At 31.1% G+C, this 13,980-nt stretch overlaps 2 protein-coding genes and 1 long non-coding RNA gene across 3 annotated transcripts; 1 reads left to right on the top strand and 2 right to left on the bottom strand.

The window, feature by feature from the left end:
• Window positions 1-733: 733 nt before the first annotated feature.
• Window positions 734-1,183, bottom strand: LOC112418692 (uncharacterized). Its single transcript, XM_024775171.1, has one exon. It carries the CDS (start codon window positions 1,181-1,183, stop codon window positions 734-736), a length of 450 nt encoding a protein of 149 aa, XP_024630939.1.
• A 2,266-nt stretch (window positions 1,184-3,449) lies between these two features.
• LOC25485696 (CASP-like protein 4C2) lies at window positions 3,450-4,743 on the bottom strand. The gene is made up of 3 exons (XM_013614972.3): window positions 4,258-4,743; window positions 4,054-4,189; window positions 3,450-3,974 (listed from the first exon to the last, which is right to left on the bottom strand). The coding sequence occupies exons 1-3, from the start codon at window positions 4,482-4,484 to the stop codon at window positions 3,753-3,755; spliced, it is 585 nt and encodes a 194-aa protein (XP_013470426.1). The 5' UTR covers window positions 4,485-4,743; the 3' UTR covers window positions 3,450-3,752.
• Window positions 4,744-11,311: 6,568 nt separating this feature from the next.
• LOC25485695 (uncharacterized) lies at window positions 11,312-13,632 on the top strand. Its single transcript, XR_003007281.2, has 3 exons — window positions 11,312-11,364; window positions 12,593-13,376; window positions 13,482-13,632. It is a non-coding gene; the product is annotated as an uncharacterized lncRNA (long non-coding RNA).
• The last annotated feature ends 348 nt before the right edge of the window (window positions 13,633-13,980 follow it).

Raw genomic sequence — 13,980 nt, 5'->3', positions numbered from 1 at the left:
ATAGTAAAAATAAGTTTTTCTAATTTATTATACTCATAATTAATATATATATATATATATATATATATATATATATATATATATATATATATATATGTGCTTGATCAAATAATTATGTCATGGTGGATGGATTTAATTTTGAAGAACAAATTTGAAAAGTTATCTTAATTTATTGGCTTAAATATGATGTTCGTACTTGTAATTTGGGTCAATTTTGATTTTCGTCCCTGTAAAATATAAACTTTGAAAAATATCCCTGTAAATTTATTTTTTTTGTTTGAAAAATGTCCCTGGCCCCACTTTTTTGCTGACATGGTACGGTTTTGTCCACGTGGCAGTCCATGTCATTAAAATTTTAAAAATTATTTTTTAAAGTTAAAAAAACTAAAAAAAAAATCCAATATTTTTCTAAATATGAAGAAAAAAATTGGAAATTACTTTTTTTTTTACATATGGAAATAAATGTTTGAAAATTAAAATATGAAGAAAAATAAAATTAAAATTATATAATCTCAAAATTTATAACTTTTGAAAATATAATTGTTTTTTTTTTTGGAGAAACTAAAATGAATTATATTACCGAGAACATTGTAATTGTTAAAGCACAAGGCGTGCCAAAACAATCACAAAAAAACAACAGCAACCAGTAAGATTACAACAAGGTCAATCGATGCCCATACATACAAGCGGGCTCGACCACCAATTATGAGTACCAAAAGTAAAGATCACATTACTAGCTTTCAGCTACCAGGGTATTTGATTTTACTTTATCTAACAATTGTGGTAGAGAACCATTACGGCCACGAAACAACATGTCATTCCGTTCATTCCATATAACCCAAACACACTGAAGCCAAATCAAGTGGAAGAGAGATCGACGCGATTTCAAGGCACCAGCATATTGAATAAATTGCATAAAATGATCCAAGTGAGCATGAGAATCTACCCCTTCTACACCAAGCCAATCCCGCACCATAGGCCACAAAGCACCGAAGAATGGACAAGACAAAATCAAATGAGACACATCTTCAACATGCCCACATCCCGTGACACAAAGCCTAGCCTCCATCGGTAAAATGCCGTGATTTGTCAAATTGGCTTTAGTAGGTAAACGATCCCTTATCAACCGCCAAGCAAGGGCTGTAACTTTTAGAGGTACCTGTTTGTGCCAGACTAACTCCATACTTTGAAAATATAATTGTAATATATAATATTCAAATTAAAAAAAAGAATTAATTTTTGAAAATTTAATTTTCACTTTTTTTTCCGAATTTTTTTTTATGATTTTTTAATTTAAAAAAAAAATTCAGAATTTTGATTTTTTTTAATTATGTGGCATGCCACGTGGCAAAAGTTGCATAGTCAGCAAATGCCACGTGGCAAAAACAATGCCAAATCAGATCGGATGTGGGGCCAGAGACCTTTTTCAAATATATTTTTTTTTACAGGGATGTTTTTCATAGTTATTTTTTTTACAGGGACGAAAATCATATTTAAGCCTAATTTATTTGATGATTTCATTTTTTTTTGGTAGATAGACGAATCGGATTTACTTGATGATTTCTTTAATGTTTATTATTTTTATTTTTATTTGTTTAGACCGAGTCAACTTGTTTGATACAAAGATCAAAACTATATGGAGACCGAGTGAAATGATCGAGTCATCCGATTCTTTCATGCATTCGACCAATGACTTAGTGATTTGATCAATGACCCAGTGACCTACTACCCTCATCAAGTCGATGACTGGTTCGGTTTTTAAAACTATGATCTAAACCCTTGAAAAAAAATTAAATTGTCTAGATCTCAAAATCCTATTTTAACTGCCAACCATTGGATCTTTTTTATATAATGTAGATTTACTTGACCGTGTGTGAACTTAGGATTCCTTGGCGGTAGGGAATCCGGATCCATGTATTACTTGAGAATCTCAGTGGGATGAACACTGCATAAATGCATTAAAGACTCTCAATCTCGTGGTTTAGCTTTGAAGATGTCTGAAATGGGAGTTTATGAAAGCATAAAAACTTCGATAAAAAGTGTATTGAGAAACATATTTAACCCTGTTTGCTTTGACTGGAGTCTATAATCTAACAATAACATACATACATTATCTTGGAATGTGGACATGATGATGCTGAGGTTTTCTTCTCTTTTTGGGACAGTGTTGGACCTGATAGTGTGAGTTTCATAAAAATGTCAGCATGAAAAAGTCACTGATATGCTACCAACATTCCCATTGTGAAGGAGTTTATAACAAAGCCTGCAATCGTGTTGTGAAGAGTGCATTATACAATCTCAAACTGCTTTTAACTTGAAAATAACGCGATTAATGTAATCAAGATCATTGTTATGGTGTGAAAGAAACATGTGGTTTTCATGAGACTCCCTAGTAATTTGCAGTATAATTTCGATAGCTCTTACTTGGATTAACATGATTTAGAAAATGCACAATAAACATGATTTTTGCCGTGAAGATTGGATTAACATGATTTAAAAAATGCACAGTAAATATTAGATGGGCATCCTAATTAAGTAGGGAAATGGATCCCTTTCTATTTCATCAGACTTATTTTTTTCTTCCATAGTTTTTATTTTTTTCTTTCGGTAAATGTCACATTTGAGTGAGTTTAAACATTCTCTACGCTTCAAACGTTAGTAGCCGATCATGGCAAAATGATCAATGATTTTGAAAGTTAAGTTTTGATGTGGAAACTTCCACGGGGCCTAATGTCAAGAGCAGTGGTAGTAAATTTCAAACCATCTTAGATCATGGTTCACTTTGGAGTGTTGTATGGGTTGGACACATTGAACCAACTTGTTCAATTTTGGGTTGGACACATTGAACCAACTTGTTCAATTTTGCAGCTATGTAACTCATTAATCTACCACTCATGTTGACCCATTAAAAATACAGTCAGGAGCGAGTCGGTCAACATCAAGTCAACCTATCGATTTTCTCTGAAACTTAACATTGATTTTTTTTTTTTTTTTATATAAGTTATAGATAAGGGAACTTCTACGGTACACCTTTGTGAGGTGTACCGGTACTCCTGCTTCAAATATTTACAATTTAACGATTATTTTATGAAATAAAGAGTTATTTATCCATATTTATATTTTATAAAATATTATTTTATAAGAATAAGCAGCATTTTATTGTTTATAAGAATCATATTAAATTTTTAACATTTTCTCATAAAAAAATAATAAATATTCTTTGTTATATGTAACAAAAATTCAAAAAATGTAAATTTTATTTCGTCGACATTTTCGGTAACTAAGATCTAATTATTGTAATTGTTAATGATAGAAAACAATTCTTTTTCTTCGAAAAAACAACTCGTTTTGATATAAATTTGATAATTTGGTGTACGGATACACTTAAATTTTGGAGTGTACCATAGAATTTGCCTATTGAGCCGCTGTCTACTTACTAATTTGGAAAATAAAGTCTAACCAGCAGTATGAAATTAAGTGGAAAAATGAATAGAAATAGATGTGGTACAAATACTTAGCTACAGTAATCTATTGAAGTATGGCCTCAAAAATCAAAGTCACGCGCATATTTTCAACTCATAGTTTTCTTCTTCTTCTTCATCTACCAATCATGTTGACCCAAATCAAATCACATCACATCCTATTGTTATTGTTGAGAGTACCAATAAAACACTGGTCCTGACCCCACCCAAATATTCCCCTCCGGCATTCCTCTACGACGTCGTTTCCACGCAAAACTCATCGGAAAAGATTCAGAGATGAAAACGAGAACCGTTTAATATGAAACAAACGAGTCTGAATCCAGATAACAACGACGTAAACCCTAGAAACAGAAACGACGCGTATCCTAATGCTATTGCTATGTCCGTTTGCACGCAGAACGAATTGCTCACCGTACACGTGTCCATATCCTTTAGTGTCCTCGCCATCGATGTTCCTGCCGCACTCGCCGATAATAGCAGATACGCGAAAATCTGCACCACCAGCGTCATAACGCATAAAGAGAGAATTGAATTAATTATTAGATAGAAAATTGTGGAGTATGTTACTGACCTGGTCATGGCCAAAATCAAACCAAACTTGCAAGACTTCAGGGAAAAGTGTTGCTCCTCTTGAAATTTCCCAAACGGAAGCAGACATTTCGAATAGAGAATATGTAGCAACAATTGCATTCGAAGCAACAACGAATCTGAATATCAATTTGTTAGGTAATTGAATTTTGTTAAAAATAGAGAGAAGAAATAAAGAGTGAGTTACCTGAAGGTGTCGAAATGGTACCAGCGAGGAGAATCACCGGTGCGAGAAGTGGCGAGCATGAAGATAGAGGAAGCAAGGGAGAATGAAAAAGAGGTGAGACGGAAGACGAGGATGAGTGAATTGAAACGACGGAGTTTGTGTTCAGCGACGGTGGAGTGGAAACGAGGGGCAGAAGGTGAACGGTTGTTATCGGCGACGCCGTTGTGAAGTGGCTGAGGGGAACGCATGGTGGTGAGAAATAAAAATCATGTGGAATGGAATGGAAGAATAGAGAAGTTAGTTAGTTAATTTGATTATGATGGAGAGAAAGAGAAAGAAGAAGTCACGAGATAGAATAGAAGAGCGAGATTATCATGAGTCTATCTATCTGAGTGTAAGAGATAAAAAGAAGAAGAAGGTGCGTGGAAAGGAATGTGTTTTGGGTAAAAGTTGTTCTGTTCCAGACAGTAAAGCGTGCACCTGCTTTCGTGTGATGATGTAGTGTGCTTGCTCCTAATCTCGTGTGCTTTCTTCTATCTTTTTCTTTCCGTTTTTTTATTTATTTAATTCCTTATATCTGTTATTTGCTGCAATTTTTTTTTTTTTTGAGAGAAAAGAAATGGGTAATGAACCTGACGTGAGTCGAACACGCAATCCTAAATCCTAAACTCTAAATTTATTTTTTTTAGATAAAAATGTTGAAATTGTTAGGTTAGATATCTTGATCAAATGTTCAAGACATAAGAGTTAGTTGATCAAATGAATGTTGCTATTTATAGAGGAAAATCAATGTGTAGATTTCAAGGTTAAGTTTGGCACTTCTTTAGATATTGATATATGCCACCATGCATCTCCTCCATAAGGTCTTCGGAGTCTCTTGAGGATTGATGCCTTCGAAACTATTTTTTCTAAGGAATAGTCTGTCTTTTTTTCTGTTGTCTTTTAGCATTGTAACAAAAAAAAGATATCTTGATCGAAGTTTGAACCTCTACTCTTTCATTTATGACAGATTTTAATGATTATATTTATCATTTTATTATGTATATAAAAAAACTTTGAAATTAAGTGACTGATATTTTTAATGTATTTAGGAGATAAGGAATGATTTTAAAATAAATTATTTAGGTTCCCTAAAAAAAATTAGGAGATACTTGGTGTATTTAGCCTCTCTATTTCACATTGCCACTATTCTTATGGCTGCAATTTCACATTGTTTCTTTATTTATAATACGAGTTAAAAAATATGTTATACTTCGACTTATTATTTTAAACATTTCACACTGCAAGCCTTATGATTATACATTGACTCTATTTTTTATAGTTGGGGTTTGAACACCAAACTTTATATATATTATACATTGTTCTTATTAACTGAGCTAAGTTCACGAGGATACAAAATCGACTCTTTATCCAGCCAAACAAACTACTCCATCCCCCCCGGGTAAAATAGCAAGGAAAACAAAACAAAAGTTATGCTTCCTATAATTATTTGATTTGAAATATTACGTGTAATTAATTTGGCCATCAAACTTTTACGGTGACTAAGTTAAATGTTGTTTGGAGGGAAAAAAAAGACCTATTGCTATCTGAAGAGTTTTGATTATTTTTCTAGTACAATTATTGTATATAGTCTGTAAAAAAAAAAAAATTGTATATAGAATTTTTTTTTACTGCTATTATGACATTCACTTCGTGAGAAAGTAGTATTTTAATATTCAAGTTGTTTAACTCTTACTTTCGTTCTACCATGCTATAAGAAAGACTTGGATTAACATGGATATGCAATTGAGAATGATCTTTTGAGATGGTACAATATAAAACTTGATTGATGAATTTGTTTTCAAGTAGGTTTTTTTCGTGGTGGTCGAGATTTGAATCCCGAATCTTACCTATATTGTGCATTGTTCCTACCAACTGTGTTAAGTTCACGATGACACTTCTTTTAAGTAACTAGAAGATTGATATTAATTTAACATTTTATAGCATAGGTGGATGTGGGTGTACAGAAATGACAAGTCATCTTATCTTCCGATGTGACATATTTGGCAGTGTATGGCACGGGGTTTATTAGTGGCTTCATATCTCGTTCATTTCTCTTGACTCTGCTTGTGAGCATCTAATTCAGTTTGGTCACATTGCGGGGTTACCGCGATTTACGCATTCTTTCTTTGGAGTGATTTGGCATGGTTGCGTTTAGGGTGGCATTTAATTTGGGAAAGGAGACTTCTTTTCCACCATGGGAAAGTATTTTTTTGACCATTAGATCAAATATAGATCATAATATTATCATAGACACTCACCATAATATTTTATTCGCTCTCCTCCATATCTCTCTCTCACTCACCACTTCCAGCAACCTACTTAACCCATTTAACAATATTCAATCCATGGAAGAAACCCAACAAACTCCTCCTCTTCCCTCCCTGGACATTCAATTCCTGCAATCAACAACAAGATCTCTCTCTTTTTGAACGGATGTTGCTCCACCAAAAAAACTACTCAAGCGCACTCGAGTTTACTAAACGCAGAAACTTGTTCAAAAAGAAGTTGGAGCATATCCATGAGTTTAACAAAGGTTATATATATATATGCCAAATTCATTTATTTTTTTCACACTTTCTTCTCAATACAGAAACATATTGCTTAAACTATAACCGATTTTTTCCATGTAATTGAACAACAAGATTTCTTCCATGGATTGAATATTGTTAAATGGGTTAAGTACGTTGCTGGAAGTGGTGAGTGAGAGAGATATGAAGGAGAGTGAATAAAATATTATGATGAGTGTCTATGATAATATTATGGTCTATATTTGATCTAATGGTTAAAAAAATACTTTCCCATGGTGGGAAAGAAGTCTCCTTTCCCAAATTAAATGCCACCTGCGTTTGGACAGTTTGGAAGGAAAGAATCAATGGAACTTTAGAAACAAAGTACAAGACTTGGTTCAATTATTAGACAAAGTAAAGTAAGAATCTTTTTCCTGGTTAAGAGCGAATAGGTTAACTTCAGCTTTCAGTTATAATGACCTATGGCGACACCCTTTAATTTGTATGGGTGTTAGGGAGTAGTCTTCTTGTCATTTTTTCTTTGTTTTGTTTGGTAACAAATACTGCTCTTGTATTTTTTTTGAGGAGTTTTTATCTCTGCACACCTTGTGCGGGATGAATTACTCTCGGTGTTTAATCTAATTTCATTTTGGCTTCTTCAAAAAAAAAAATGACATTTTATTTTAATTGTTTTGATTGAAACAATTTAAATAAAAAGTAGTTTTTTTTTTTTTTAAAAAAAAGCTTTTTTATTAGGAATCCAATTATTAAGATTAGGAAAAATCCTCAAAATTATTTAAAATGACCATGCACTAAAGCTCAAAAGAAATAATAGAAATGTAATTTGATCTTTTCTTGTATTCGGAAATAAAGACATTTACATGTATTTTTTTTTTTTACCAAAATGTATACGATTTTTTTTACCCAGAAAAAATCATCCTCGACCCATTATATTTCATTATAATATTAACTAAGAATTGATAAAATAACTCAAAAAATATTTTCAATTAGTTAAATTTATTATTATTATTATTGTTATTGTTATAATAATAAAAATAATAATAATTCTTATAGAGAAACTTTAAGCCACTATAAATTTTTAAGCCAAAGACTATTATTTTTTGGATTATTATTAGCGGACGAAAGACTTACATAATCACAAGTACAAATAACAATAAATCATTTTATCTTTAAAAAGAAAAATAGTTGTGTGAGTATACTTAACCTTTTTAAATAAATTTAGGTTTGTCGGTAAGTAAGTTTTTCTCTATCAGCGTATTGTTTACTTGTCATGTTTTCTGTTTTCGACATCAGTTCAAACCGGTAATATTCAATATTTTTCACTATTTTCTTTAATAATTTTCCAACAGTAGATTTAGCATTTTCATTCTTTTTGAAAATGATTATGTCGGAACATTGTTTTCAATTTTCATAATTAAATTCATTTTTTCAAGATTGTATCCATCTTCTTTTATTAGAAATTAGAATTAGTCAATGAACAAGTCTTCTATTTACTTTTTTTTTTTTCGAGGAAAGAGTCTTCCATTTACTTATTAGCAATTTAAAATGAACATAATTTTTTAAAGGTTAAAATATGGTTTTTGTCCCTACAAATATGTCGCATTTTAGTTTAGTACCTGTAAAAAAAATTGTTGTTTTTGGTCCCTGCAAATATGTTTCGTTTTGATTTTCGTCCCTAGCCCCACTTTTGTGATGATTTGCACACGTGACACATGATGACTGAATCCATTTATTAAAAAAATAATCCTTGCAAAATCTTTTGATTTTTAAAAAGGTGTCTGGAGGGACTATTTTCAAAAATAAAATATTTTGCAGGGACCAAAAACAACAAAAAAATTTACAAGGACTAAAACCAAAAACTTCTCATCCCCTTCTAAACTCCTGACCAGACCTTAAGTCTATTGAATATATATATCTTAAATTATCGTAATATACATCCCTTAACTACAGATTGATTTAGGATGCATTTGTTTTAACTTAAAAAAAGAAGAAGATAGATTATGGGTTAAAAGATTTTTGTTTGTTTACTATCATAAAGTCATTTTTTTTTAAGATTTGAAGGTCTTATATTTGAGTTCCTTGTTTTTTTAAAAAAAATAAAATTAAAAAGCTAGTAGGAATAGTTTTTCATTTTGATTAAAAATGTTTTTTTTTAACAAAATGAATTTTTAAAAATTCTTAAACAAACACTACAAAAATAAATAATTAAGTAAAAGTGATTTTTTGGTTAAAAAAATAGATTTTTTTTTTCAAAACAATCCCAAACAACAGCCCTTAGTAATAACACAAATTAATTACTTTTAAGTTTCACCGTTTCTTTAATTTGAAAATGTTAAGGCATTTAGATAGTAAATTTTTATGAAATTTGTACATTTAATATTTCGAAAACTGAATTATTGAACATTTTCAATGAAAATTTTTTTAATTGAGAATTTTAAAGAGCATCCTTAAGAAACTTGTTAGCGAAACCTTTCATAATTTGTTTACCCTCAATTGTGAAAGGGTTATAGGTTCATTACGACTCGCTATTAGCATTGTCACCCTTTTGGAAAGGCCAAAAGAGTCGTGACTTATGAGTCTGTCTGTGCAAGTTTGTTCACACACCACATCTGGATGGGAAACGCTGATAGGAATAATCCATTAATAACCTAGTACGTGACGGTGTGGGATTGGTCTATTCTTTTCGAATATTTGATTGTGAATACTAATATCATGGACGCATTTATGCTTCTTATTTTTTCTAGAACTATTATTTAAAGTCAATGAACATCATTATATCTTTTCATGTAATAAAATAGGGAACTTCTACGGTACACCTGCAAATTACGGTGTACCGGTACTCTCGCTTACAATTTTTATAAATTAACTATAATTCTTTATGAAGAAAATAGGTGTTTGTTGACAAATATATTTTAGAAAATATCATTTTATAAGAAAAAATATCATTTTATTTTTTATAAAAATCATACTAATTTTTTTTACATTTTATTGTAAAAAATAATCAAAATTCTCTATTATGAGTAATAAGAATTCAAAAAAAATCAAATTTTACTGCGTTGACGATTTTGGTGAATAAGATTTAGTTATTATAATCATAGGTGATAGAAAATAATTTTTTCCTACAAAAAATAACTCATTTAACTATTAATTTAAGGATTTGATGTACCAATACACTCAAATTATTGAGTGTACCATAGAATTTGTCAATAAAATATATTTTAATATATTACAAAATATTAAAATGAACATATTTTTACCAATCCACTTTCAAATAAATTGTCTATATGCATATATATTCGTCATGCATTCGAAGTCTCTTGTTGGATGGAGACTTTTTTTTGATGATCTAATTACTTGGAGTTCGTCTCAATTTGGTTCATATTATGCTAGTAGTAATGGTTATAATTGCGTGACTTCATGATCACTTAATTTCGAATGTGCTTTTTTATTGGGAAAAACTCAATCTTACCTCGGATGGATATGACTCTTGATAAAAAAAAATATAAAAACGAGACACTTTCCATCTTATAAGCCGATTTTGTAAAGATTAATTACTCCCGAATTTATGGTATTAGATTCTATTGATTAGACCACCCACCGTTTATGTACACGAACCAAACTCAAAAGTGTTGGACGTGAATAAAGAGGAGACATTCGTCATCTTACAAACCGGTTTTATAATGACGAGTTAATCCCAAATTTCAACACTTTTTCATTATTCATGGAGTTGATTATGAAATTCCAATAAAGTTGAAGCACTTTCTTTAGTAAATTAAATATGAATGTATTCTCAGTAATGGTTTTCAAGCCTCTAAGAAATTTGGTCAAATACTTCAAGACTACTTTGGGATAAGATCCACTTCACTAGCTCCTCAATTCTCCTAAACCTCCTCTAAGTATTTGGATCATATCCATTACTGCTCTTTTAGCAAAGGGGATTCTTTTGGTGACAAATGATGTGGTTTTCAACAATAACGTGTGTAAGCCTTGTTAGATTTTTTCCCATTACTATTTAAATAAGTGTAATTATCATTAAAGGCCCATTATGGTAATTACCCATTAAGCAGAAAGTGGTCTTTTATTCTTTCCTTCAATTATACTCCTTCCGTCCCAAATTGTATGTCACTTTAGAAAAAATATTTGTTCCAAATTGTATGTCGCTTTACAATACCAATGAAAAATTAATGTTACTTTTCCTATTATATCCTTAACTATTTATTATTCTCTCTTCTTTCAATTCCTTCATTGTATCTTTCTCATATCATTTATTGAGGACAATTTTGTAAAACAACTCATAATATCTCTCTTTCCCACACAATATTAATTACATTTTTTAATATGTGTGAAATGTCTAAAACGTCATACAATTTGGGACGGAGGGAGTAGTAACTGCCCACTATCCCATTTGGAATGAGGAGTAGTTGTTGCACGTACCATAACTTCTTGATGACAGAAGTTATATAAAGGCTTGCAATTCATCAGTTTTGGTTCCCTAAGCCTAACATCTCAGAAGGTTTAGAAGAGCCTCAACTTCTTCAAGCAGAAGCAATGGCAGGAGGTATGCCTTGATCCTAATTTAAGTTTCCACTGTATAAATAATTATTTCTTCTATGGTTTTAAAGAAATAACTCACATGTGATAGCCTTTGAAAACCTCTGCCTTGCTTTTCGTGTTCGGATTTTTAGTTTTTGCTTGAATCTGATAATTTTCAATTTCATATTAGAGCGATTTAGATACACCGAAACATTGAGCTCATAAAGAAAAACATTTTTTATGTTCATTATTATGCGTTTAATTTTTTATTTTTGGTGTTAAAATGATTATGAAATCGAAATTTGTTAAAACTGAGTCTGCTATGTTTTCAATCGGGTCAAAAGACCTTTCAAGAGGTTGAAGATGTATGCTCATAATTTTTAAATTCAGTCATTCAGTTTTGTGGGCGTGCCCCATTTTCTCGAACCGACTCAAGCACTTAGTATTACCAATTTTAGTGCCATATATTATTATCATAATTTATTGGCAGTTACGATTTGCATTTCTATTCTACTGCTGTTGCCATAGACTTTTTAATTGCTGCGACCAATTTGATTTGCATTGCTTGATTTTATTATTATAATAATAAAATGCTATGCAATTGAGTCATGGTTTATTTGTTTTAAGCTTCATGATGCAGTTCAACATAAATATATTTTGTATCACTATATGTTATATTTGGTACCTGCATTGTTGCGTGGTGGTAGTATCGCATGCTTATTTCATGTGTGTTACGAATATGACACTTATAGTTTGTATGTTGTATGATATTTATGCCTAATCATACAATTCTATAAATTAAAATAAATTGCTTACAGTTTATGTAATTTATTTTAAGTTAAATGTCTAGATGATCTATATAATTTTAATTAATTAGGGAGTAGCCGCTGCATCTTTAATTATGCAAGATTATATATTAAGTGTTTAAGAAGATCATAGTTGTGACATTGATGGTAATTAATTATATTGAACATAGTAAATCTCATCCCACAGGAATTTTTGCTATGTTTTTGTATAATTAATTAGGATGAAATATCAATTTATATTTTCTAACTTACCCTCAGGAATTAGGAAAAGGAACATAAATTGATAGTTTTGTCATTCAGTTATATGAACTAATTGAATAAAGTTTTAGCCTACATGCAAAATTTATGTCAATAGGTTCATAGTTTGAAACTTGATTTACGTTGGTAAAACATGATATTTGTTTTGTAGTCTCAATTTTAATTGTAAGCATGTGCTTAATTTTGCAGCTATGAATTTTTCTGATTTTAAGTGTGAAATTCCCGAACTGAATGTTGAAAACTATAAGGTGTGGAAGGACCGAATTCTTCTTTATTTAGGGTTGATGGATATTAATTATGCTATTCGGAAAAACGAACCACCTTCTATTACAGAAACTAGCCTTCCAGATGATGTTGATCGTTATGAAATGTGGGAATGATCCAATCGTCTCAGTGTGAAGTTCATAATGACCAACATCTCGACTAGTATTCATGGTTGTTTTGATCGACATAATAATGTCCGAGCATTACTTAAGGCCATTGATGAACATTTTGTACCATTTGATAAGGCACTTGTAAGCACCCTTATTATGGAGTTTTCAACTATTAAGCTCATCCATATGAAAGGTGTGTGTGAGCACATTATGCGAATGAGTGATATTGCAGCACAACTAAAGACACTTGAGGTTGACATGTCTGAATCTTTCCTTATTCATTATATTTTGAATACCCTTCCACCTCCGTATGAACCACTAAAAATTTCTTACAACACACATAAAGAAAAAATGGTCAATTAATGAACTCTTGACCCTGTGTGTTCAAAAAGAAGAAAGGTTTGCGGTGGAAATGAATGGGTATATTTTGATGAAGATAGTGGGAAAGGACATGATTTCGAACCAAGCCAAGGAAAAGGGGAAAGGTAAAATACCTCCCGATGGTGGAATTAAGAAAAAGTCCAAGTGTTCATTTTCTAATATGAATGGACACATAAAGAAGGATTGTTCTGAATTTCAGAAATGGTTTGAAAATAAAGGTAAACTAATCTCATTTGTTTGTTATGAATCTAATATAGTTGATGTTATTTATAACACTTGGTGGATTGATTTGGTTTACAATCCATATTACTAATACCTTGTAGGGTATGACAAGCCTAAGGAAACCACTTCTAATTGAGCAATGCATCTATTCAGGAATCAAGATGCGTTCATGTGGAGGTTGTTTGAACATGCGATTTAGCTTTAAGTAGTGGCTTTGTTTTAAATTTGGAAAAGACATTTTATGTTCCTAGTTTTTCTAGAAATTTAATTTCCATTTCAAGACTTGTACCTTTGGGATACTCTTTGAATTTTATGAAACGTATTTCAATTTGTTTTATAAATCTAATATTTTGTTGGAAATGGAGTATTATCTTATGGTCTTTTCTCAATTCATTTGTAAAATAATGCCACTAATAATGTTATGTGTGTTCATGCTGGAACTAAAGGTTGTGTTATAAATAAGGAATCCTCTATTTTGTGGCACCGGAGATAAGGACACATCTCCATTCAGTGAATCAAAAGACTAGTGAATGATGGAGTAATTGATACTTTAGATTTCACTGATTTTGAAACTTGCGTAATCTGCATTAAGGCAGAGCA

The sequence above is a fragment of the Medicago truncatula genome, chromosome 1, assembly GCF_003473485.1.
Source record: "Medicago truncatula cultivar Jemalong A17 chromosome 1, MtrunA17r5.0-ANR, whole genome shotgun sequence".
NCBI lineage: Eukaryota > Viridiplantae > Streptophyta > Magnoliopsida > Fabales > Fabaceae > Medicago > Medicago truncatula.
Note: the sequence above shows the minus strand (reverse complement) of the source record. Positions and strands in the feature narration are given on the sequence as shown.

What these genes read in the sequence shown, in the direction of transcription:
- LOC112418692 (XM_024775171.1), bottom strand. Translation starts at nt 1,183, where the DNA reads ATGGAGTTAGTCTGGCACAAACAGGTACCTCTAAAAGTTACAGCCCTT.
- LOC25485696 (XM_013614972.3), bottom strand. Translation starts at nt 4,484, where the DNA reads ATGCGTTCCCCTCAGCCACTTCACAACGGCGTCGCCGATAACAACCGT. An exon ending in TACCATTTCGACACCTTCAG is followed by an intron (nt 4,190 to 4,257) that starts GTAACTCACTCT and finishes ATTGATATTCAG; the next exon opens with ATTCGTTGTTGCTTCGAATG. An exon ending in TTGATTTTGGCCATGACCAG is followed by an intron (nt 3,975 to 4,053) that starts GTCAGTAACATA and finishes CTGGTGGTGCAG; the next exon opens with ATTTTCGCGTATCTGCTATT.